The sequence below is a fragment of the Lepidochelys kempii genome, chromosome 1 (genome assembly GCF_965140265.1).
Source record: "Lepidochelys kempii isolate rLepKem1 chromosome 1, rLepKem1.hap2, whole genome shotgun sequence".
NCBI classification, from domain to species: Eukaryota; Metazoa; Chordata; order Testudines; family Cheloniidae; genus Lepidochelys; species Lepidochelys kempii.
The window spans coordinates 8,617,125-8,641,665 of record NC_133256.1 but is presented as its reverse complement, the minus strand read 5'-3'; the positions used below and the strand labels follow the sequence as shown (position 1 = coordinate 8,641,665).

Genomic DNA, 24,541 nt, shown 5'->3' with positions numbered 1-24,541 from the left:
AGGCTGTTGATCCACCCACTCCAGATTGTCCTAATCCCAGCGTGTGAACTCCCTGGGGCAGGGGCTCTCCTTGTTTCACTGCCCAGGACAATGCCCCCAACTGGGACCTCTAGAGGCCATTTCCCTCGGGGAAACTGAGGCACGGGGCAGTGGAGCATGTTGTCCAGTGGGTGGCAGGGCTGGGAATTGAACCTAGGCCTCCGACTTGAGTCCTGTGCCCTGGCCACGAGACCACACTCCCCCTCCTACGCCTGCACCATGCAGCCATGGACAGCCAGAACTTTTCTTCTCCCTGGGTGGCATTTTATCCATCCAATGGAGGAAAGCACAGCCAGCATGAGTCTCGGGCCGTCAGGTGATCAGCCGTGGCTGCTCCTTTCCCTCGTCTTTCCATGGCCGCTAGCCCCAGTTACAAAGCCACTGCATGTAAGTAACAGAGCCGAGGCAATTCATCGCCATGCAAGCCCGTGAGGATGGTACGTCCCCACACCCCGGCCAGGGTGTGACTTTTAGCCTGTAAGGCCATGGGGGCAGGGACTGTCTCTTCCCTGTGTGCGTGGTGGCCAGCACAACGGGCCCCAATGGGGATCAGAGCCTGGGGAATTACTGTTATCAAAACAGTCACTTAGCCGGCTTTCCCAAGACACACAGGGCAGGCTGCCTCTGCTGTGAGCCCAGAACAATTCGAGACTATTAACCCAGGACTCCACACAAAGACCATAGAGAGGGTCCATAAGAACCTGCTGTAAAAGATCCACAGCCAGACCTGAGAGGTCCTGGTGGAACCACATGGTGCATCGAGGCTAGAAACCAGAACCTTCTGCTCCAAAGCACAAGTCTTGACCTGAAGGGGCATCTCTGGTAACCGCCGTAACTGTGTAACAGCCGCTGGACTAAGGCATGGGACTGGGAGTCAAGGGACCTGGCTTCTCTGCCCAGTTCTGCTACAGACCTGCTGTGTGACCCTAGGCAAGTCACTTCCCCAGTCGGTGCCTCAGTTTCCCCATTCAGATTGTAAGCTCGTTAATGCAGGGACTGCCTCTCGCTCGGTGAACCTCCCTACTGCAATACAATAGTAATCCGGTGCCACTACAGAGCAAGGGGCAAACACGCTCGGCACGCCCCCAGCGGAGGTTGCTGGTGAGACACAGGACGCTACGCCCGACAGAGTCAGTTACTTACAGGCCCCTTTGCCCAGGTCCCACTCTTTGACGGTCCTGTCCCGGCTGCCCGTCACCGCTTGGTGACGGGTGGAGCGGAATTTGGCAGCCGTCACTTTGTCCGCATGGCCTGTGAGCGTCTCCTAGACAACAGAACAGCCGGGGATGTGAAGGGGTTTAGGGGTTTTTTATTTTATTTTCTTCCCAATAATCGAATTCTAAAAAATAAATCAAAACAAGGAAAACGAGACACAGTGGCACTGTTACAGAAAAGCCAGCGAGCCGCGGACTCGGAGAACAAGAGCCCAACGCTGCCCCCTGCTGGAATTGCTGCAGAACTGAAATGGATTGTGGGATTTTTTTAAATTACTTAAAACATTACAATCTCTCTGCAATTCCAAATAATGAACCCAATACATAGACTCCTAGACTTCAAGGTCAGAAGGGAGCATCGTGCCCCTTACTGCAATCACTGTCTGACCATCCAGTCTGACCTCCTGCACATCGCAGGCCACAGAACCTCGTCCACCCACTCCTGTAATAGACCCCCGAACCTCTGGCTGAGTTACTGACATCCTCAAATCATGGTTTAAAGCCTTCAAGTTACAGAGACTCTACCATTTACACTAGTTTAACCCTGCAAGTGACCCATGCCCCAGGCTGCAGAGGAAGGCGAAACCCCACCAGGCTCTCTGCCAATCTGACCCGGGGGAAAATTCCTTCCTGACCCCAAATGTGGTGATCAGTTAGACCCTGAGCATGTGGGCAAGACCCACCAGCCAGACACCTAGGCGAGAATTCTCAGTAATAACTCAGAGCTTCCCCATCTAGTGTCCCATCCCTGGTGTTTATCCCTCTGATGTATTTATAGAGAGTGATCATCTCTTCCCTCTGCCTTCTCTTGGTTAGGCCAAACAAGCCAAGTTCCTTGAGTCTCTTCTCATAAGGCAGGTTTTCCATTCCTTGGATCATCCTAGTAGCCCTTCTCTGTACCTGTTCCAGTTTGAATTCATCCTTCTCAAACACGGGAGACGAGAACTGCACACGGTATTCCAGACGAGGTCTCACCAGTGCCTTGTATAATGGTACTAACACTTCCCTGTCTCTGCAGGAAACACTTCGCCTGATGAATCCTAAGGCTGCACTAACCTTTTTCACGGCCGCATCACATTGGCGGCTCATAGTTATCTCATGATCAACGAAGACACCCAGGTCTTTCTTCTCCTCCTACATAGGCGGGCTAGGTTTGGAAGCAGTGGCAGAAGCCCTGGGACCTAGTTCTTAGTTACACTACAGCTCCTTTCTGTTCCCCAGACGACATGAAGGGGGCAGAAGTAGCCCCTGAAACCTTTTCCTGGCTGGTGGGAGGACTTGCTTTCAGCCCTTGGCTCAGGGGCACAGCTAGAGGGCACAGCTATTCTTGGCTTCATGGGAAGCAGAGAGCGAGATGGAACCGCCCTGAGGCTGCTCTAGCTTACGCCAGGGACCAGCCAGTCCTGTTGTAACAAATCCCTAGCCAGACTCGCATGGCTCCAGGACACAGGGTGCACCAACGTGGCTTGAAGCGCCTCCCCCGATCCGCCCCAGCAGGAACAGGGCTGCTGAGATTGACGCCCTCACTTTCTAGACTCAGCTCAGCTGCCCACCGAGCCCTGGGAGCCCTGCCGCCGGCTTGCTGCGAGAACCCAGCGCTGAGCCGCCCCTGCAGAAAGGGGCGCGGAGCCTTGATCCGAACGTCGCGGGCAGCTCCAGCCAGCTGCTCTCAGGGGACCGATCCGCCCGCGCAGCCTGGAGACAGTCGCTGAAATCCAAGCCCTGAAAGCTTAACTGGCGACGCACGGGCGGTGCGAGGGGCCGGCACCATGCCAGCAGGGAGCCGCGTGGGGAGGCTCAGCTGGGCTCTTGTTCAGGCTCCGCCCACAGATGCACGAATAGGGACAGTCGCTCCTAACCCCAGAGCCGCTGGCCCGGCGGGGCTTGGAAGACGGCCCCATGTGCTTCCCGGCCCAGATCTGGAGGACCTGGGCTGCAAGCGCCTGCGGCCCTGCCTGAAGCCAGCGGGATCTCCAGCGTGCAGCTCCTCCCAGGACCAGGCCCTGGGTTCACGGCGCGTCATGCCGGTCGCTGCCGGCTCAGACAGCGCAGTCCCCAGCGGGGTCTGAGTGCCAGCTGCAAGGCATGGGGCACCGGGCACAGGAGGGCCGGTATTAAAGCCACCGGGCAGCCCGGCACGTTAACGCGACTCCGTCCCTGCAGGAATCCTGCCTCTCCCCCATCTGTTGCTCCCCTCCCGTGACAGAAGGCCCCCACCCACCCACCCAGCTTGCCCTCCCGCACCAGCGTTCAAGCCTGCTCCTTGCTGACCCACCCCCCACTGGTGGGAGCACAGGCCGGGGGGGAGAGGGGAGGTGGACACAGGGTGGTGCATGCATCTCCCTGCTACCAGGAATTCCCTTCTGCCCCCAGCCGTGTTCCCTCGCTGCTCATCCCTCGGGGCTACCCAGTGCCAAGGCAGCACCCCCTGGCAGCGAGCTATTCCCACGCACTCCATCTGTGCGGGGCTGCCGGCGGCCCGGCCCAGCACAGACAGGTCCCACGGGTTACAAATGGTCGCTGCATTCAGCCCCAGGAGCCCTGTCTGCAGAGAGGGGGCGACCAGCGACAGGGAGCTTGGCCCCAGGGGATGGTCCCAAGAGCACGGCCAGGCTCTCACCGCCTCTGAAGACCCACTGATCACACTGGGGGAACGACGACGCCTACACCCACTGGGCACTGCTCTCATTCCCTGCCGGGTGCTGGGGGCAGAGCCAGGCCCTCTGCAGTCACACAGCACCTACCACCTGATGGTCTCAAGCCCTTGGCAGGTACCCAGGGCCAAATTCTCTGCTGGTGTAAAATGCAGCAAGGATAGCCTTGGGGATAAGGCACAGGCATGGGAGCCAGGACTCCTGGGTTCTGTCCCCAGATGGGCTTGGCAGCCTTGGGAAGGTCACGCCACCGCTCCATGCCTCAGTTTCCCCCTCTCACATGGGGATGCCAGCACTGACTGACCAGAGTGGGGCCAGTTTACTGCCTCCTGTAGGCCCCTCCCACACGTACTAAATTCAAGAGAGCTCACAGGATCCATCTTCAAAGTATTCCTGGGCGACCAGAAGTGTGTCTGCCTGCCGACAGCATGTGACCGGGTACGCAGCTGCGGCCACCTGCTGGGAGGATACCCTGCCTGGCAGATCTGGGGCCAGAAGAACATCCTCAGGGTATCGGCAAGGAGCTGTGAGAGACTGGGGGCACGACACCCACCCCCGGATAACCCAGCGGATGTGCGACTTCGGGGGGGCAATCCCTGGCGGCCCTCAGTCCTTGCCATCTCCCGTAGCTGTCTGGATCATTCCCCGGTTGGCAGGGGATATTCACCCCCCACACACACACCCTCCCTAAAAGCAGGGACCCAGACAAGACCCCGCGGCACTTACTTTGGATTTGCAGTCCCCGATACGCCACAGCTGCGCTGCATTGTTGTACGCCGCCGCCAAGATCTGGCAGCCCTGAAAGAGGAGGAAGAGGGAGTTGACAGGAATAGGCCCGGGAGTTGCAGCGCGAGCGGGGAGTCCTGCCCTCGGCGGCGTACAGAGCCACCGGTCCTCGGCACCTGGGATCACAGAGATCTGGCAATGCCACGTGTGTGCAGTTAGCGTGGTCCGTGCCTCGCCGTGGGGCGCTCGTTACGGTTGAGACCAGGACAAACGACTCCTGCACAGAAGCCGCCCGCTGCTTTTCCTTGTGGTGGGGATATTCGCCGTGCCCGGGGCAGGCTGGATTCAGCCGCTGCCTCTCTAGAGTGAGGAGGCCCCGGGAGGGCCTGCAGCCCGCTGATCACGTGGAGACCAGTGTGATCATCTAGGCAGCCTGGATCTTCCACCTGAGCTGCCTCCCCACATCCTGCCCCATCTACCTTACAGCCTTCTCCCCCTCGGTTCGTCCCCTGGTTCATCCCCTTTCCCATGCTGTGGGGTGCCCCCTTCCTGGCCAGCCCTGTCTCCTCGTTGCCCCTTCCCCCCTCCCTCTCTCCCACCATCCCCGCTTCCTGCCGGCTCAGTCCATGGGAGAACAGAGGCCAGCACAGGACCAGTGTCACTGCAGGGGGTGGGTAGGGGTGAGCGCACTGGGAGGGATCTAGCTCTAGTTCAAACAGGAGCCAGTTGTGGGGAGCTGCATGGTCTGTGCTAGGCAGGAGGTCGGATCACAGTGGTCCTGGAATCTACGACACTCCTGACACCATTCCTGTCACCACTGGGGCTGGGTGAAAACAACCAACCCTGCTTTCTTCCCGGCCATTCACACACCTCCCAGTGGACAGCCCCGGCCCAAAGGCACGGCCTGACCCTCCCAGACAGCGCCGGACGAGCTACCAGCGCTCACAAAGCTGGGGGAGCCGGCCCCTTCCCGCTCATGGAGTCAACGAGGCTCTCAAAAGATCCCCCACCCCTGCAGCTAACACCCGAGCACCGGCTGGGGGCTGGAAGAAAGCCTAGGTTTGAAGAACATTGGCTACCCTGGCCCACCAGGCGCTGGCCAGCCAAGAGATGGCTTCTCTCTGCCCCCATCTAGTGCCCACGCCGTACAAAGGCTCCTGCGGGCTGCATCGCACCCCCAGTGCATGCTGATCCCAACCAGAGACAGACCCCCGCGGGGCTCCTCTATTCAGAGCACTTCCTGGGCAGCCGATGGCATCACAGAAGAGCTGGTTGCCCGCAGCTGAGAGAGGTGGCCGGCAGGGAGAAGAGAAAGGAAGAGCTGGCAGATGTGCCATGCTCTGAGCCCGAGGGCTGCGGCTGCCCCCGGCTGCCTCTGTCCTGGGATCCTGGCTCAGGACGGTCCCAGCCAAGCTAGGCCCACCAGCAGCTCCAAACAGGGCTGGCCTAGCAACGCCTCACTCACCGACGGGTCAAACTCGATGCTGGTGATGCTGCCGCTAGCCCCTTCCAAGGTCTGCAGGCTCTCCAGCCTCCCTGAGAGCAGACAGACAAACAGCACGGTGATTAGCCCCGGGGCTGTGCGGAGAGGTGTAACGACTGCCGAGACAACGCCAATTCCTGAGCCTCTGAGGCCCTGCGAGCGCTCGGCAGCTGCGAGAATCCCATGGCGCAGAAGCTGGAGGCACCCCAAGTCAGAGGCCACTTTAAAAAAAAAGAGTCTTTGACCTCTCTGTGCCTCAGTTTCCCTCTCTGTGTAATGGGGGTTATTTACATAGCCATGTCTCTAAGCAGAGAACACCTGGGACCTGAGGGATGCTTGGGTCTGAATTTCACGGCTCTGCCAGAGAAAGCGGAGTAGGAAAGGAAGCCCTAGGAGAGCAGCAGGTGTCCAGCCGTCAGGACAGGGTCTGTTTCCAGGGCTGAAACGCCCCTGGAGATTTCGGGAAGGGGAAAGGAAAGGCTCTGGGTGTGCTGACGGGAAGGCGCTTAGAACAAGGGATGGAGTGACAGCTAAGTCCAGGCCAGACGCTGCAGTGTCCTGACCCAGAGACCCCCGCCATCTGGAATCAGCCCATGCGTGCACCTCCTACCGCGCCTGAGACCTGGGACACGACCCGCGCGTGCCGTAGCCTGCAGCATGACAAGGTGGGCCAAACCAGAGCCTCCCACCGCGCTCCTCTTTGCTGGCCTAAATTGTATTGCTGTGTTCTGTTTAGGAGCTGATGGGTTCCACCCCAGACATGGCTGCAGCAAAGTGCGGCTCCCCACATGTTAGAAGGGGCAGGGAAGGGCTGGGCGGTCACAGGAAGATGAATCAAGGACTCGACGCCCTTGCAGGAGTGGGGGCAGTCACTGACATGACAGGATTCACCACCCTGCACCAGGCTGTCTGCAGCTCAGCGGACCACAAGCCCGATCCACCCTGGGACAGGGTATTCCCACCTGGCTAGCTGGGCTTCCCTTGAGACAGGAAGTGAGATCTCAGCCGCCCTCCCGCTTGGCAATGCCACTCCCACTTTAACCTACAGCTTGGCGCGATATTCGACGCCCCTGGCCAGGAGCAGCCCACTGCCCGTTGCCGTACCTCCCGCCACGTTCCAGAGCCTGATGAGACTGTCGGCCCCGCCCGTGGCCAGCACGCCAGAGCTGGGACTGAACTTGACTGCATTCACCTCAGAGAAGTGCGCCTCCTGGAGGAGAGAAAGGAGAACTGGTGAAACCGTGAGGGCGGACGTCTCCTGGGATCAGTGACCGGGCAGCAGGTGCCACCCCTCATGCTTGGCATGGTCAGGCAGAGGGCCTGGGCTCAGCACATTAACTCATCCCTCTACGTGGCCCGGCTTAGCAGAGTCACAGCTCCCGTCCCATCTCTGGCACTGGCGGAGTGTGATGGATTGGCTGGTCCCAGAAAGGATCAGACCCCGCTACCACCGAGTGGGAAGGACTCAGGTGGTCAGAGCCCCTGCTTTTGGCGATGAAGCCCCTGGGTCAGTCCCAGCTGGTGACTGCAGGCTTAGATGCATGCGACCAAGGTTTGTTAGCCAGGTCGCCAGTGTCTTCTCAATCAGCTGGCCCAGCAGGTTCCATCTGCCTCCCACAACAAACCCTAGAGCCTGAGCCCCATGGGGCGGCTGTTGCCAGGAGTCTCCCAGTAGCAACTAATGGGCCCAACTGACATCCCGGCCCCATTGTTAGTTACCCATAAGATCCAGGGGTCACCCAATAAAGTGAATAGGCAGCAGGCTTAAAACAGACCTAGGGAAGTATTTCTTCACACAACACACAATCAACCTGCGGAACTCATTGCTTGGGGATGTCGTGAAGCCAAAAGTATAACCGGGTTCAAAAAAGAACTAGATAAGTTCACGGAGGACAGGTCCATCAATAGCTGTTGGTCAAGATGGGCAGGGACGCAAGCCCATGCTCACGTCCCTAAACCTCTGACTGCCAGAAGCTGGGACTGGATGACAGGGGACGGATCACTCCATAATTGCCCTGTTCTGTTCATTCCCTCTGAAGTATCGGGCACCAGCCGCTGTCAGAGACAAGATACTGGGCTAGATGGACCATTGGTCCAACCCAGGAGGCCGTTCCTATGCACTGCGGGCAGCACCCATGCGTCCGGTACGTTTACGCTGCAATCTGAGCTAGACGCAGCTCGGGTGGTCGGCAAGAGGAGCATATGAATTAAAACGCACTTGGGGAGTGGCTGGGGAGCTCGATCCGTGCAGCCCACATGGGTTTTAAGCTGCTAGGCCTGTGACGGAGAAGAAGGTTAGTTCCACCATGCGCAGGAGGAAGGCACCAGCCGCTCTCATCAGCCAACACACAGGGCTGTGAAGGAAGCCCTGGGTAGTGCACACGGTACCACGTCTCCTCAGCGACGCGGGATACCACGAGCGCACCCCACCTGCCGTCAGGCCTGGGTGGGCACGGACCCCGCACCGCCCTGCCCTGGCTTCCCACAGGGCAGCGCAGGGGCGAAAGTAACTTGAAGGACTTACCGGTACGCAGGGTGGCCGCGGTCCTGGGCAAGGTGTGGGGGGTGGCTCTGGGCCCCCAGAATGGGGGTGGCCTCGGGCGGAAGGGGCGGGGGCTGGGGCCAGACTCCCCAGCCAGCCAGCCCTTCAGTGCTGCCCAGCCTGTGCCGCCCGGGGCTCCGGCAGCAATTGAAGAGCACCAGGCCCTTTTAGTCCCTGGGGCAGCTGCCCCTTTTGCACCCCCCCATCAGCAGCCCTGCCAGGACGGGGCTCAAAGCCGTGTACCGGCTCGTACCACTTACTTTCACCCCCGGGACAGCGAATGAAGTTCAAGGTCGCAGAACCATAGGGTTCAAGGGCCAGCTAGTCTAACCCCCGGCCAAGATGCAGGATTTGTTTTGCATAAGCCCATCCACGACATATGGCTAGCCAGCCTCCTTTTGGTCGCAGTCCTTATCTTCCAAGCGCCCCATGGCCGGGCCCGGGATATTGACAAGCTCGCGCCGAGCTCTGGAAGAGGGTCGCTGTCGACCACTCTGCCCCACCGGCCCAGCGGCACGCTCAACAGTGAGAACCTTCCCGGGGGCTGGAACAAACTCCCCCAGGAACTACGGACCATCCCAAACCCTCCACTTTCCGCTCCAAGTCTCATGCTCCCCAGACAAAAAAACAGAGCAAGATGTGTATTACAAAAACTACCCCCTAAAGCCCTGCCAAACCCAACCCCTCGCTGCCCTGCACGCCCTTCTCCCCCTGGAGGATGAGAGAACACACGTGACAGACGTTGGTCTGGTTACCGAACGCACGAGTGGCAGATGCTCAGATACTATGGTGATAAGGGTGCTACAGGAAGTGACAGAGAACAGAATAAAACAGAGCAGCTGGGTGCTGTCTGGAAGTGGAGAGTCTCCCTCCGGAGCCAGGTGGACAGCCTCCTGGGCCAGGGCAGTGGCTGATCTCCTTCCAGAGCGCCCTTGGCCGCAGCTGGTGCAGAGAACAGGGCTGGAGTGGGTGGACCAGCTACCTGGAGATGAGACGTTTGCCAGGGGGAGCAAAGCAAGCGAGCAAGAGCCCGGGAGCGTGGCGGGCTCACGGGAGGAGGAGGGAGACGCTGATCGGTTTGCCCATCCACCACATCCCTGGTGTCTCCGAGCTTTTACCTGGACGTCGCTGACTCGGGACGGCAGGCAGGTGACAAGGCAGATGGGCATGGAGCGGTAGCACACCTCTGATCCGCTGCTGATGGAATTCCCTCGTTTCAGCCTGAAACTAGTGAGAGCGGGCCCAGGTCACAAAACAAGCAAACGGCCCCTGGAGAACATGGGGCCTGATGCCAGCCCAGCTGAGCCTTGTCCCGTCTGAATGACGAGAGATCAAGCCGGTACGCCAGCAGCCCGGTGAACAGAGGGCAGGGTGGGAGGGGAATGAGGGCCCCTTAGACCCACCATTCAATCGATGTTACCCAGACCTTTGGGAAGTGCATTAAATCCCGGGTCCCAGGCGATGCAGGACACATGGCAGCAAACTTACTCCAGCAGCCCCTTGAAGACATCCACGCACCGGGCCAGAGTCATGGACGTGGCGGAGGCGGATCTACAGGGAAAGCCAAACAGAAAAGGAGGCAACGGATGAGCAAAAGGCAGTTGGGAACGGGACGGGGCTGTTCTTCGGGTCACGGCTCACCCAGCCCTCTGGACAACGCCCCCTTCTCCCACCTGGCCATGGGCCACAGGCCGGGTCGGGGGAACAATTTGGCTCAAGCTGCGCTCGGGCCAGTGGCAGCAAGGGGATGGCAAACCTTCACCTACCCACCTGGGGCGACAGCTGGGACCCAATGAAATCGATGGGAGTTTTGTCATTGATCTCGATGTGGCCAGGAGTTCACCTCTAGTGTCTCGGTCTCTGCCCTTTGGCCACACAGGAGCCACACAGGAGCAACTTTCGGCTCTCCGGGAGTCGGGACCCAGTTATGCTCAACCCCCTCCCCACCACTGCCTGCTGGGGGCCTCACCTCAATCCTGTCCTGTATTCCGGTCAATATCCCTCCCGTGGGCCAGGAACCGGGGCAGGGGGGAGAAATGAAGTGCCTAGTGGCACCTGCGGCTGCGGCGTGGCATGGGCAACGCACCCACAGGGGTCTACAGCTGGGGAGCCCAATCCAGCGATCACTAAGCGAGGGCGGGAGCTGGGTGCCTGAGTTTTGCTCCTGCAGCGAACACCAGCCCGGATGGTGCCACGCATCCGCAGGGCTCGGGGGCTAAAGAATCATCACGGGCCATTGCTTGAGTCAGAGCCTAAGCCGACCACAGTTAGGGATCAGGGTAGGAGCCGTTTATCCCCCATCTGCTGCTGTGGGGGGGGGGTCTCACCTCACACCTTCCCCTGAACAAGCTGGCGCTGGCCACGGGCTGGACGGATCCTGGGGCTGAGCCAGTCGGGCCAGTCCTACGGTGCCTGTGTCTTGCGTTTCTCCCTTGGGATAACACAGAGTGAAGAATCCCAGCACGAGGGCTTCCATCTGCTCTGCTCTTTCGCCCCTTACTCGCCCTGTCTTGGCCAACCTGCCTACGGCTACTAACAGGGCCCGCAGGAACCCAAGGGCAACCCATAGGAACCAGAGATGGGACTGGCCCGCTTGGCCACTGTCCCTCCTCCCTTGGGAGGAACCAAGGCTGGACTTTCCCCTGCACTGGGGCAGAGCCTGGGTTTACATGTCTAGGTAGAAAATACACCACAGTGGATGATCCAATCTTAGCTGAAGCAGATGGATTAGGTGGGACCCAGGAGGCATTGTCCATCTGTAATCCCTATGGCTCGGTGACCTTGCTTCACAGCCCAGCACACGGCACTGCTGGGCTCCTTCCCAGACCGTGAGAATACTCCTGTATTTTCCACACAGCTCAGCGTGTCTCTTCCTCAAAACTAGCCAAACATGCCATGGGAGATGACCGGGGTGCCGGAGAGGGAGGGGTGTTCCTGATGGGGCAGCGAGCTGGAAGGGCCTGGTTTTTGCACTAGTGATGAGTGATCCTCTAGCAGTTGGGAGGCAGAATCCAGGCCATGTGGATGCTTTTCCACGCCCAACCGAAGCCGAACCTCTCAGGCTGGAAATCTCCAGAGAACAGACTCTCCCATGAGGTTACCCACACTCCTTGTTCCCTTACAAGGCTAGAACTTCCTATAAGCATCACTGTCCCCCGTTGTACAGAAGGGGAAACTGAGGCAGCGTGCAGCAAAGGGACTTGCCTAAGGTCACTGAGCAAGTCAGTGCCAGAGCCAGGACCAGAACTCCTGGGTCCAGCCCCATGGTCTAACCAACCGCCCTTGCAAAGGCTGTGAGCCTGCAAGGTGCTGGGGCAACGGATAGAACGGGCTTCTTGTGGTCAGCACTGACCAATGCGTTCTCAGAGGAGCTGCCTGAAAAGCAGCAGCCAAATTTCAGAAGAAAAAGAATCAATTAAACATTTGGGATCTTACAGCGTGGCTCAGGTTTGATGGGGGCTTGGGGAGGGCGGAGGCTCAGGCCGGCTCTTGTTTGAGCCGGGCGTTTCACCCATCTCTAGTGCTTAAAAGTAAACAATGGTGGAACCGGGGAGCAATCAAACAGGAACGGTGAGGGAGTCGAGTCACACAGCCGCGTCGCCACCTGGTCGGAGCCCGGTGGGCCGGCAGCCGTTGAATCTGCACATCAGAACCGCAGACGCGCAGGGCAAGACTATGCAAGCCACGGGATCGTTTTCTTTGTAAGCGATCACGGACTTTTCTCCGCCTTCCTCTCCACCGCTGCGCGGGGTGTCATCCTGCCCAGGTTAGTCCCTTCACTGAAGGCTGAGGAGGAGTGGGAAGGGTGGGTCTCCTCTCTCGCAAATACTGCACAGCGGGAGCTGCCCTTCCCCTTGTCCCCCACGTAACTTTGACCTTATCCCTTTGAGGCCTGGACGAGTCCCAGGGCTGCTTCAGCAGGATGATCAGACATTCTCTCACTGGCTGCTATACAGACACTTCTGGGCCTTACAAACCAGGCCAGGAACCTCCCTCAGATCCCACTGGATCTCTGAGCATTGTTAAATGCCCAGAGCCCGGGCACCAGTAAGGAAATCAATTATCCTTTTTTCCCCCCCTAGCCTAGAGCTTTTTTAGCTCCCCCTTCAGGCTCATCCACATGCCAGTCACTGCTAACTCCTTGTGTGTGTGTGTGTCTCTCCCTCTGCCACGACCCTGCAGCAGCCTCCTACCTGAAGGGCCTTTTCCACAGCTTCTCGCAGCCCTCCAGTTCCACCAGGTCTTGGACGGGCACTTTCACCTCTTCCGGCTTCGGCTTCACCTCGTCCAATTCCCTGTGGGGAGAACAAAGCAGCACGTTAGCCTGGGGGGCTGGGTAAGGCTCATCTGCAGGTGGGCTTTGTACCCCTCAACTAGCTCTGTTTCGAACCTGCTGCTGTTTAAGTGGCTCTACCCCGGTGCAAAGGCAGTTAGCCTGGGACAACGGGGCATAACCTTTATACCGACAGAACTGTGCCCACACCCGGGCCATGGGTGGTACCACCGGCATAGGAATGCCAGGGTGCCTTACCGGCAAAGTACCCCTAGCATACAGGCTACCAGTAAACACACAGCTGTACTGGTTAAAGTGCTGTTTACTACCGTGACACAAAGGCCCCTTGGCAAACTCCCGTCTCAGGCCTGGCAGACTCACTACACCAAATACATTGCTTGCAGGGTATTTACCCATAAAGGGTAACGTGTAAGGTCTCTATCAAAAGCTTTCAGAGTAGCAATCGGCTTAGTCTGTATCCGCAAAAAGAACAGGAGGACTTGTGGCACCGTAGAGACTAACCAATTTATTTGAGCATGAGCTTTCGTGAGCTACAGCTCACTTCCTCGGACGCAAAGCTCGTGACTTCCCCATATGCATGATCGTGGCAAGATGTGTGTACGGGTGTTATGTAAGCGATATTGGGACTATATTGAAGTTTAATGCCCTTATGGTCTCAAGCTAAAAAGGAGTCACCAGGCAGTAATATTACTTGGCAATGGCCACCCCTCCCGTAGCCAGCGGGTGACGTCACATGAGGCTCAGTTGGGTACCAGTGCCCCATCCCAGAACAGTCAACGGGAAAGCATCAGCGACAACCGCAAACAATCAAACCCACTTGGCGGTAAAAAGGAACGCTACAACAGATGGGGGCTCACCCTGCCATTGAATAAAGACAACAGACCGATTCTGTGCAACACAGAGGGGGGAGAGGCCCTCTGCACCCGTTCCCAGGGAGCTGTCTTGTAGAGCGGTGTGTTCGCTGAAAGCTTGGACCATGGTTCCTGTGAAACCAGCCAGCTCTGCAATAGACTGAACTTTGGAGGAAAATAACTTGATCTGATAAGAACGGGAACTATTAAGAAGCGCAGGGACCAGGTCGTGCTCTAGGATTTTGTTGTTTCCAGCTGAACCGCTGTCCTTTCTTAAACAACCCTTCTTGGGTTTTATTACAAGGGCTGGGTGTTATACAGGAGCGGTGATTTAAGGTAAAACTAGTAAATGGCAGGGTGGGGGGACGCTGCACCTTTGGGGTAGAGGATCTGGGATTTCGGGAAGTAGCCAGTGTCAGGGGCTGGCCATCGCAGGGGAATGCTTCAAGAGGACTCATCTATTCTTAACCTGCACGCAGGAGCAGGGCTGGCCTAGCCCAGAGGAGAGCGCTTGAGAGTCGCCTTGTTACCCCTTTTCTCCACTTCTCCGTCCTGGGTACCCCAAGGACCATCACAACCCTCTACAGGTAAAAATGCTGGCCAGGGCATAGGGACTAGAAGAGCTATAGTGTTTTTCCACTTCTGATTTCTATTATTTTGTCAGGAGACCTGGAATTCGACCACACAACCGTCCGGAGACCAATTATCACACATGCCATGGAGATGAGAGGTGCAGACAAACGAAGGAATGCCCAGTCATGGGCCAATCACAGCCTCGCTAGGCTGGGGGTCATGAGCTTCAGGCTTCATTGGTAGAGTTCCCCCCATGTGCCAAAATCAGATCACGTCCATGGCCAGAGAACAAGAGCTTTTTGGCTGGATGCACGATCATTTTTAAAGTGTTTCCGTTGAGCTGTGGATACTCACAAGCAAGAGCGGCTGGCCAGCTTGTTTCTAAGCTCCAGAAGGCCACTGATGTTGCCGAGGGCTGGTCTACGCCGGGAACCTACACCGGCACGGCAACACCGCTCAGGGTGTGAAAAATCCACCTCCTCACAGCGGAGCGAGGGAACTCCTCCCGCCGCTACAGGGAGCGTGTACGCTGCTGTCGTGCCGTGTCTTCAGGTGGAGACGCCCAGAGAGTCGAGCCAGGTCGATCGGCACCAGGACTGACCGCGGCGTCACGGAGCACACGCCGCCAGCAGGGCCCAGCCTGCTCCGTGCTAAGGAGCTTTTCTCCGCCTGCGAGGACGGAACCCAGAAGCCTCCTCGATTCCTCCACAGCGTCCTGGGAGGTGGGGTCAGGAGAGGCGCTCAGGAGGACCAGCCGCAAGCAGCTAAGGAGCGGATGCACTCCAGCTGGAGGCAGGGCCGGGCGCTGGCTGCGAACCGCGCCCAGGGAAAAGATGGCTGCTGGGGAGCCTTTCGGAGGTCGACGCCCGCAGGCTGAGACTTGTTGCTTTTCAGCACTAACCCAGCCATTTCCAGCATCTCTGGCCTCTTGCCAGGCTTGACCCAGGTGGTCACTCCTGGGATGGGCCTCAAATGACTTCTCTTGGGACATACCATGTTCCCTTTGCATGACCGCCCCCCCCCCAGGTCTGTCTCACCGCCTCATCAGCGCCCCGGGGTCCCAGCTACTTACACGTTGATACAGACGGTTCTCTTTGTCGCCTTCTTCAGCTCCCGGGACAGCTGGGCCTGCTTCATCCTACAAGGACAGACAGGACAAGCAGAGGGCGTTGGGATGTACCCATGCGGCTCCTTCCCAGCTGCATGTCCCCTTTGCCTGGGCCTCGCTCTCGGGCAACTGCATTAGGCCTAGCAAAGGTGGGAGCAGAGCCAGGCACTCTTAGCCCTTACCGGGAGCAGGGCGGGAGGACACAGGGGTAAGGACATCTGCATCCAATCTACAGCTGGCAGCTCCAAAACTAAGAACGGCCAGACTGGATCAGACCAATGGTCCATCTAGCCCAGCGTCCTGTCTTCTGACAGTGGCCGATGCCAGGTGCCCCAGAGGGAATAAACAGAACAGGTCATCAGTAAGTGATCCATCCCGTTACCCATTCCCAACTTCCAGCACTCAGAGGCGAGGGACACCCAGGCTGTGGGGTTGCATCCTGACCACCTTGGCTAATAGCTAGGACTGTTGTGCAATTAAACAAAATTAGTCTCACTGTTAAACAATAATAGAATACCAGTGATTTAAATGTTTGTGGATGTTTTCTATATTCTCAAATATATTGATTTCAATTACAACACAGAATACAAAGTGTACAGTGCTCACTTTATTTTTTATTACAAGTATTTGCACTGTAAAAAAACCAAAAGAAACAGTATTTTTCGATTCACCTCATACAAGTCCTGTAGTGCAATCTCTTTATCATGAAAGTTGAATTTACAAAAGTAGAATTATGTACAAAAACCCTGCATTCAAAAATAAAACAACGTAAAATTTTAGAGTCTGCAAGTCCACTCAGACCTACTTCTTGGTCAGCCAATTGCTCAGACAAACAAGTTTGTTTACATTTGCAGGAGATAACGCTGCCTGCTTCTTGTTTACAATGTCACCTGAAAGTGAGAACAGGTGTTCTCATGGCACTGTTGTAGCCAGCGTTGCAAGATATTTACGTGCCAGACGCATTAAAGATTCATATGTCCCTTGATGCTTCAAACACCATTCCAGGGGACATGCGTCCATGCTGATGCTGGGTTCTGCTCGACAACGATCCAAAGCAGTGCGGATCAACGCATGTTCATTTTCATCATCTGAGTCAGATGCCACCAGCAGAAGGCTGATTCTTTTTTGGTGGTTCGGGTTCCGTAGTTTCCGCATCAGAGTTATTTAAGACTTTTAAGACGTCTGAAAGCATGCGCCACACCTCATCCCTCTCAGATTTTGGAAGGCACTTCAGATTCTTAAACCTTGGGTCGCTATCTTTAGAAATCTCACATTGGTACCTTCTTTGCGTTTTGTCAAATCTGCAGTGAAAGTGTTCTTAAAACGAACAACATGTGGTGGGTCATCATCCGAGACTGCTACAACATGAAATATATACAGAATGCGGGTAAAACCGAGCAGGGGACATAAAATTCTCTCCCAAGGAGTTCAGTCACAAATTTAATTAACTCATTTTTTTAACAAGTGCCGTCAGCATGGAAGCATGTCCTCTGGAATGGTGGCCGAAGCATGAAGGGGCATAAGAACATTTAGTGTTATCTGGCATGCAAATACCTTGCAATGCCAGCTACAAAAGTGCCATGCAAATGCCTCTTCTCACTTTCTGGTGACATTGTAAGTAAGAAGTGGGCAGCATTATCTCCTGTAAATGTAAACAACGTGTTTGTCTTAACGATTGGCTGAACAAGAAGTAGGACTGAGTGGACTTGCAAGCTCTGAAGTTTTACATTGTTTTGTTTTCGAGTGCAGTTATGTAACCAAAAAAACTACATTTGTAAGTCGCACTTTCGAAACAAAGGGATTGCACGACAGTACTTGCAGGAGATTAATTGAAAAATACTATTTCTTTTGTTTATCATTTTACAATGAAAATATTTATAATAAAAAATAATATACAGTTTGATTTCAATTACAACACAGAATACAATATATATGAAAATGTAGAAAAACATCCAAAATATTTACTACATTTCAATTGGTATTCCATTATCTGGTGTGATTAAAACTGTGATTAATCACGATTAATTTTTTTGAGTTAATCGCATGAATTAACTGCAATTAATCGACAGCCCTACTAAGAGCCATTGGTGGGCCTACCCTCCGTGAACTCATCTTGCTCCTTTTCGAACCCAGTTCTAGTTTTGGCCTTCATCCCACCCCCTGGCACCGAGTTGCACAGGTTGACTGTGTCTCGCAGCGCTCTGCTGTGTGAGCTAGAGACCTCCCTTGGCTGGCGATATAATTAGGGCTTATTTCTTCCTCACAGGAAAGCAACATAGCTGGTGGCCGGCCAGAAGCAAGCTCAAGCAGAGGGCAACGGAACAGGTCCATTTCCATCAGCAGAAGGAGCCAGACTCAAGAAGCAGGATCGCCCAGTGGTTAGGGCACTGGCCTGGGACATGCGAACCTTCAGTTCAAGGCCTTCCTCTGCCACAGACTGCATATGTGACCTTGGGCCAGTCCCTTAACTGCTCTGTGCCTCAGTGCCCCCATCCGTACAGCAGGAAGCACGGCCCAGCCCTGCCTCACAAGGGGGCTGGACGGATAAGGCCATTAAAGACTGAGAGTCACTCAGATACTAAGGTGCTTGTTTGGCCCCATCACCCTCGCTAGACAGCCAGCACACGGCATGCCCATGGCCCACTGATAACCTCATCCCCTGGCCTTTGGATTGGCTGCAAAATCCCACCCAAGGGCTCCCACTGGCCTCAGCAAGCGAGTTCCCTGCTCCAGCACACTGACACAACCCCTCCCTCCAATGGGGGCAGGCAGAGCCGCAGGGAGTGTGAGCAGAGCCTTGCATATTGCCTTCCTTGCTCCCATCCTCTGCACTGCAGGGTCCAGCTTTCCCATGGAGGAGGGCTGGGCAAAACTCCCTCCTGCCCTAGGACCCTGCAGCAGCATCCCCCACCGGGTCTCCTCCGCAGTGCCCAGGGTCTGCATGCCCTGTGCCCCCCACCAGCCCAGGCGAGACTCTCTCATACGCTGGGCAGCAACAGACCCTTAACCAACCTCTCGTTCTTCTTGTTCTGGTGCTCGGCAGCTTCCACTTTCTTCCGCACCAGGCTCTCAATCAGCTCCTGCTCCTTCTCGGCCGCTCGCCGCAGCTCCCCCTCCCGGAGCTGGTAACGCTCACGAAGGGCGTCGTATTCCGCCTTCATGGCACAGTTCCCGCTGCCCAGATCTTTCGCCTGGCCCTTCAGCTGTTGCTGCTCTGCTTCCAGCTCAGAGATCCGTCCGCTCAGGGACGCCAGCCTGAGCCAAACCAAGAGACAGCCCTCTAGGGAATGGGCTCCCCCCGACTTGCACCCCAAACTTTATCAGCACTCCTGAAAGTGAGCTCCCAAACTGGAGCAACTGCCATCTTGATCACCACCAGGGATTGAACCCAGGGCCTCCAGAGTTGAGAGCACGTGCCTCTCCAGCTTGAGCTAAAGGCTTAAGTCCCTTAGCTGGGAGCTGTAGCAGACTCATATCCTCTGTGGATCAGGCAGAGGGGGAAAACACACAACGTAGGCTGGAAATGGGGTAACTGACTAGAGCGAGGGATGCACTGTACAGGTTTCTCTGCCACACGCCCAGCTTGCTGGGTGATCTCTGCAGGGCTAGTAGGAGTGAAGAGTAGTAAACGTTTACTGCCATTAAAGTTGGCTCCTCAGATTGTGATTCCAACACAGGAGGAGGTCTGTAGGGGAAGGAGGGGCCAGTTTTGCAGAGTAGACCTGCCCCCTCATGCTGGTTAAATAAACAGGTGTCTGTATAAAATAAGCCCCAAGGATAAGCGCCCTAGAAGGAAGCAGTGTTAAATCAGGTGCACCCAGGAGATTGGGGGGCATTCTTACCTGGTCTTCTGCTCCTGCAGTTTACACTCTTTGGCCTTGAGTAATTTGCTCAGTTCAATAATTCGATACGCCAACTGCAAACGAGAGAGAGATTTCAAAGGCCAGGTGATCTTCCAAAGAGAAACGCACATATGTGGACGTAGCTTTCTCAAGGGCTGTGGAGCACATGAGGCAGAACTGGTGAGAGTCATAAACCGGACTCCACCTGAGATTGTGGTGTGTGCAGTGGGATACAAGAATGATGACAGGTTGGGTTTTTTTGTTGCTCACTTGCATGCCAACACTCAGACTATCTTTTAGTGGACCAACTTCTTGCCTCTCTGACCAACAGGAGTTGATCCAACAGAAGATATTGCCTCCCCCACCATGTCTCTCTAACATCCTGTAACTGACCCAGCTACAACACCATTGCCTATAGTATTCAGCATGCTCTTCCTATTCACAAGCCATTTCCAAGCTACAGGAACAAACTAAAAGGTCTGGGAGCTGCTTGTAGATACAGAGAGTGATTTTCCAGATGCCAGAATTGCAGACAGGTTCCCCAGTTGCTCTCTAACCTACAGCCTCCATAATGGTACTGTCTATAGACCTACAGTACATAAAACCGGCCACACTGGGTCAGACCAAAGGTCCATCTAACCCAGTATCCTGTCTTCTGACAGAGGCCAATGCCAGGTGCCCCAGAGGGCATGAACAGAACAGGTAATCATCAATTGATCCATCCCCCGTCGTCCATTCCCAGCTTCTGGCAAACAGTGGCCAGGGACACCATCCCTGCCCATCCTGGCTAATAGCCATTGATGGACCTATCCTCTAAGAATTTATTGAGTTCTTTTTTGAACCTTGCTAGTGTCTTGGCCTTCACATAAATCCTCTAGCAAGGAGTTCCACAGGTTGACTGCGCGTTGTGTGAAAAAATTCTTCCTTTCGTTTGTTTGAAATCTGCTGCCTACAGCTAAATCCGGCAATGCTGAGTGCTCTGCAATACCACGCCCTGCCTTCTTTGCAAGTGCAAAGTCCACACTTACTAGTGGCAGTACCTAGCCATCGGGTTGGCAACAGTCCCGTATTACAAGGGTCGTCTCTTATTTAAACAGACACCTTTTCTCCCAGACTTCAACATTTTTGAAATGTTCTCATCAAGCAAAGCCAGCGCTGTGATGTCCTTACCTTCCAATGATCGGAAGTTTGTAAAATTTCACAGTGTAGTAATGCAGAATCAGGCCTATGATTTACCGAACCCCTGTACCTACGGCGCAGAGGCTCCCAAATGAGGGTGGGTGCAGTAAGGTTATCGGGGGGGGGCACGAAGAGATGATGGGGCCACACTGAAAGGCTGAAGTCAGGAGGGGAGTCAGGAGGGGACTCTGTCTGGCAGGGGACAAGGAAAGGGCTCTGTCCAGGCGGCCTCGGCTGCCAGAAACAGGCTCCCTGCCCACCTCCCTCTCCCACTGCTGCAGCAGCCACCAACCAGCAGTCACACACCTCGGCTGGGGATGTTGGCAGAGACTCTGCGAGCAGGTGGGCTACACCCTGGGAGTACTGACACCCCTCCCTTCTCCCCGCCAGAGAGGGCCCCCTCCGGACCCTGGCCCTTCAGGGCAGCTCCAGGGCACACAGCCCTGTCCACTTGCCCTGCCAGACCGGCCCTGCGCAGGGAAAGCAGACGGGGCCACGCTCAAGGGCTGAAATCAGCAGGGGGCCGTAATTCACGGCTGCCTCTTTCCACACCCCTCCCGACCCCACTGCCCTGGGTCCAGGCAGCCAAGGCAGCCTGACTGCTGCAGGGAGAGGAAGTTTCCTCAACTGCCAACATGGTCTGTACCCCCCAAACCTTATGGAACTGGGCACCCCTCCCCTGGCACCGGTGGGCACAGGCTACTCCCCCCACATGCAGGGGCTAAGAAAACAGGGCAAATGACAATCCAGGGCCACAAGAGCTGACCCTTGGGACCTTCCCTCCCCCCTACGTACCTCCCCACTGACGTCTTTCATCTCCGCAATTTGCCCCTGGTACTTTATCTTCAGGGTCTGCAGCGCTTCCGTGGGGCCCAAGCCTGGTTCCAGCACGCAGCCCTTGGTTTCCCGCCCTGACCTACAGACAGGGCAGGTTAAAAAAAACCCAAAGTCACTTCTGAGCATGCAGCTGCTGAGTTTGCAGCGGAGTTTAATGAAGATCTGCCTTCCCCAGGAGCAGAGGCCAAATTCCTGAGGCAGAGGGGCAATCCCACTGGGGCAGCGTGCAAGAAAGAGACGGCAAAGGTGCAATGAATTGTTTTGCTTCGTGCATTTAAAAAAAAAAACAACAGAGCCTGAACTTCAGTACATCCGCAGCTTTCATTTGAAAACAGCCCAGCTTCTGCTTTTTTGCAGCAGAAAATCATACTGTAAACACAGGTGTTTCTGCTCTGTTAAGCCAAACTGCCTCTAGCAAAGATGCTCTCTCCTGCCCCCGCTGCCCTCAGTGAGGCGTGAAGCCGGGGGCCTAATGAAACAAACACGACGATTGGCTTCTCCGTTACTTGAGCCAGGCTATTAAATGCAGACGTCGCTCTTAATGTAACATTAAAAATACCCGTTTTGCCGTCAAAGTCAGCAAGTGCAAAAGCCAAGAGCTCCTGCTGCAACGTCAATGCTGCTATGTCACTCATGCTGCAGATTTTGTGGTGCATTTAACTGAGGCAAGTCCAACAAGCTGCTCACTACCCAGGAAAGCTGCAATGCCCCCATGCAATGTGGTCAAGTTATTTTTATCTTTATCTTTGCATAACGTAACTGCTGTTAAAGGTTAGCTATGCAACGTTACCATTGCCGGATCAGACCAGATCCTGCGCCCCGACCCACTGTCGGCTGGAATAAGCGCGGCAGAATGTGGCTGGCAGTTTTTTGTGGGGCGAGAGAGCAAAAGATACACGCATGCAGAAGGATTGCTTTGTTCACCTCTTGCAGTGCAGCTAATTCTGGGGTGGAACATTGCAGCTGTTAAACTCACAGCAGTTTGGGGCAGGAGGTGAAGAAGCAAAACACTATCAAACTGAAGCTGCACAGGGGCTCTAGGAAGGCAGAACGTAATTACCCACAATGCAATCTGGCCTAGCCCCCAGGCTTAACCTCCCTTTACTCTTGCAAAAAAGTCACTTGGACTCTATGGTTCAGATCACTTACGTTACTGGCGTCTCCTCTGAAAGACAACAGCAGCGGCTCAGCACTGACAGAGAAGAAAGCCTGTCTCCATCCATCCTGAGCCACTTCCCACTCCTACTCAGCTGGGGAGCCAGGAACCGGTGCCTGGCTGACTCAGTGGATTTTTGTTGGAAAGGAAGAAAGGTCTGATTGTGAAAGCCTCCCCCTTCCCAGGGCACGGACTGCCACCACTAGTCAGAGGCATTCGGTGCTGTGAGGGACCAGGGAAAGGGCCGGCTACGCTTGCCTACCAACTTCCAAAGATAACAGTGCAGCCATTGTGGGGCCAGAGGGGATATAACCCAGTGCTGCTGGCTCTGGGAAGTGTCACGCCCTCCTCCATGCCTGAGGAGGAAGAAGTCAGATCCGTTCTACTTACCTAGGGGCCTGGAGATCAAAGGACTCAGCCTGTAGCTTCTCTGTGAAATGCACCAGCAAGCTGGACTTTTCCAACAGTTTGGTATCTGCAAGGAAGCAAAGAGATCCAGGGCATGGGGATCACGAACATCGTGTGCGGGAGAGGGGGGACCCATTCATCAGAACCCCTTCTCTGAAATCTGGGGGAGAGGTCAGACATGAAAGAACCCCCAGCTCTGCCAGTTCTAGAAGGAGCCTGCTGCCGGCGGCTTAACAAGCAATTTATCCACCTGCAAAACGGGGCGACCAGGCCTACGGGTCTTCTTCCATCTCTACATTCTATTATTGTGAACCTCAAGGGACCGGCGCACGGCTGTAATGAAATGTGACTAGGCCCGCGTATGGGTCATGCCTCCTGGAAAGCATCCACACCATGCGTAGACGAAGCAGGGGACCGGGAGTCAGGATTCCTGGGTTCTGTTCCCAGCTCTGTTCAGGAATCTCTGCAGGACACTAAATGTCGGGTGCCCGACTTATTGTTATTTGTTAATTGTATTAGTGTCGTGCCTACAAGACCAGGATCCATTGGGCTGCACAAACAAAGAGACAGTTCCTGCCCCATAGAGCTTGGGACACTCGGCTTTTCAGAGGCTCTGAGCACCCACAGCTCTAGGGGAAATCAGTGGGTGACAGGGCGACTCAGCACATTTGGAAGCCAGGGACCAGCTGTTCCATGGTGGGTGCCCCAAAAATGGAGGGACCCAAAATCAGAGGCCACTTCTGAGAATTTCAACCCGAGTCGGTCTGGACCTTGGCTCCCCCATTTGCAGACGGGGGTTAACAGCAACGCACCTCACAGGGTCGTGGTGAGGTTTAAATCTTTGTGGAGCACTTGGGGATCCTTGGCGAACAGCCCATCACCACTAAGGACCGCCACATTTTGTAACCAGTGGGTTAGTTGTGTTCACACAGCGGCTCCTTCCACAACGCAAGCATGACTCAACAGAGGTGTGTCCCAGCAGGCCATGCTGTTATCGATGTGTGCTGGGGAATCCCTGGTAGTTATCCCATAGCGTCTTAGCAGGGCACAGCATGCCTGAAGGACACACACAGGGCACTGTGCTGCACCCAGATGGGAGGAAGGTGCAATTCAGGTCTCAGACAAATACCTGGTCAAACTTGGATACACCGTGGGTGGGAGGAAAACAAACAAACAGAACCATATGCTCTAGCCCAGGCTGCCAGCAGGTGTTTTGCTCCCCTGGCGACTAACCAAGCATTAACCATGTTGGTGCGGTTTCAAAGTCCACCTTGCCACCAGCTGTGAAAACAGGGCAAAGCCTCAGGGCTTGTCTACACCATGGTAATTCAATCGGCTGCTGGGGTCCACACTCCCCTCCTCCTGCCGCTGGAGTGCGTCCTCACCTGGAGTGCTTGTACCTACTGAAGTGGGGCTTTGTGGGGCACTGACAGCCGAGTGTGGGGCACTGACAAGTCATACGGAGCTCACGGCTGGAGCCCCCATCCACACCTAAGTGACAGCCCCAGCTGTGACCCCTCCTCACCCCCCGCAAAAGCTCAGTTTCACAGCACAGAGCCTGCCAGCGGTGAAATTGACATTCTTGCCAACTTCACACTGCCAGGGTCTCTGCAGAGCAGCCCCACTCTCTGGGAG

The 24,541-nt window shown here is 55.7% G+C and overlaps 1 protein-coding gene across 4 annotated transcripts in view; it reads right to left on the bottom strand.

The window, feature by feature from the left end:
* The window catches only part of ATG16L2 (autophagy related 16 like 2), a 63,116-nt gene that overhangs the window by 18,611 nt on the left and 19,964 nt on the right, over positions 1 to 24,541 (bottom strand). For 3 of the 4 annotated variants that reach the window (XM_073333807.1, XM_073333838.1, XM_073333817.1), the window contains exons 2-13: positions 22,889 to 22,973; positions 21,301 to 21,421; positions 19,327 to 19,400; positions 18,497 to 18,739; positions 15,449 to 15,514; positions 12,852 to 12,953; positions 10,147 to 10,209; positions 9,777 to 9,885; positions 7,221 to 7,326; positions 6,099 to 6,169; positions 4,634 to 4,705; positions 1,183 to 1,303 (exon numbers count right to left, since the gene is read on the bottom strand). In XM_073333807.1, the coding sequence (XP_073189908.1) occupies positions 1,183 to 1,303; positions 4,634 to 4,705; positions 6,099 to 6,169; positions 7,221 to 7,326; positions 9,777 to 9,885; positions 10,147 to 10,209; positions 12,852 to 12,953; positions 15,449 to 15,514; positions 18,497 to 18,739; positions 19,327 to 19,400; positions 21,301 to 21,421; positions 22,889 to 22,973 (1,233 nt within the window). Of the gene's footprint in view, positions 1 to 1,182; positions 1,304 to 4,633; positions 4,706 to 6,098; positions 6,170 to 7,220; positions 7,327 to 9,776; positions 9,886 to 10,146; positions 10,210 to 12,851; positions 12,954 to 15,448; positions 15,515 to 18,496; positions 18,740 to 19,326; positions 19,401 to 21,300; positions 21,422 to 22,491; positions 22,702 to 22,888; positions 22,974 to 24,541 lie in introns of those variants that run through there. The other variant, XM_073333826.1, reaches the window with a different exon arrangement.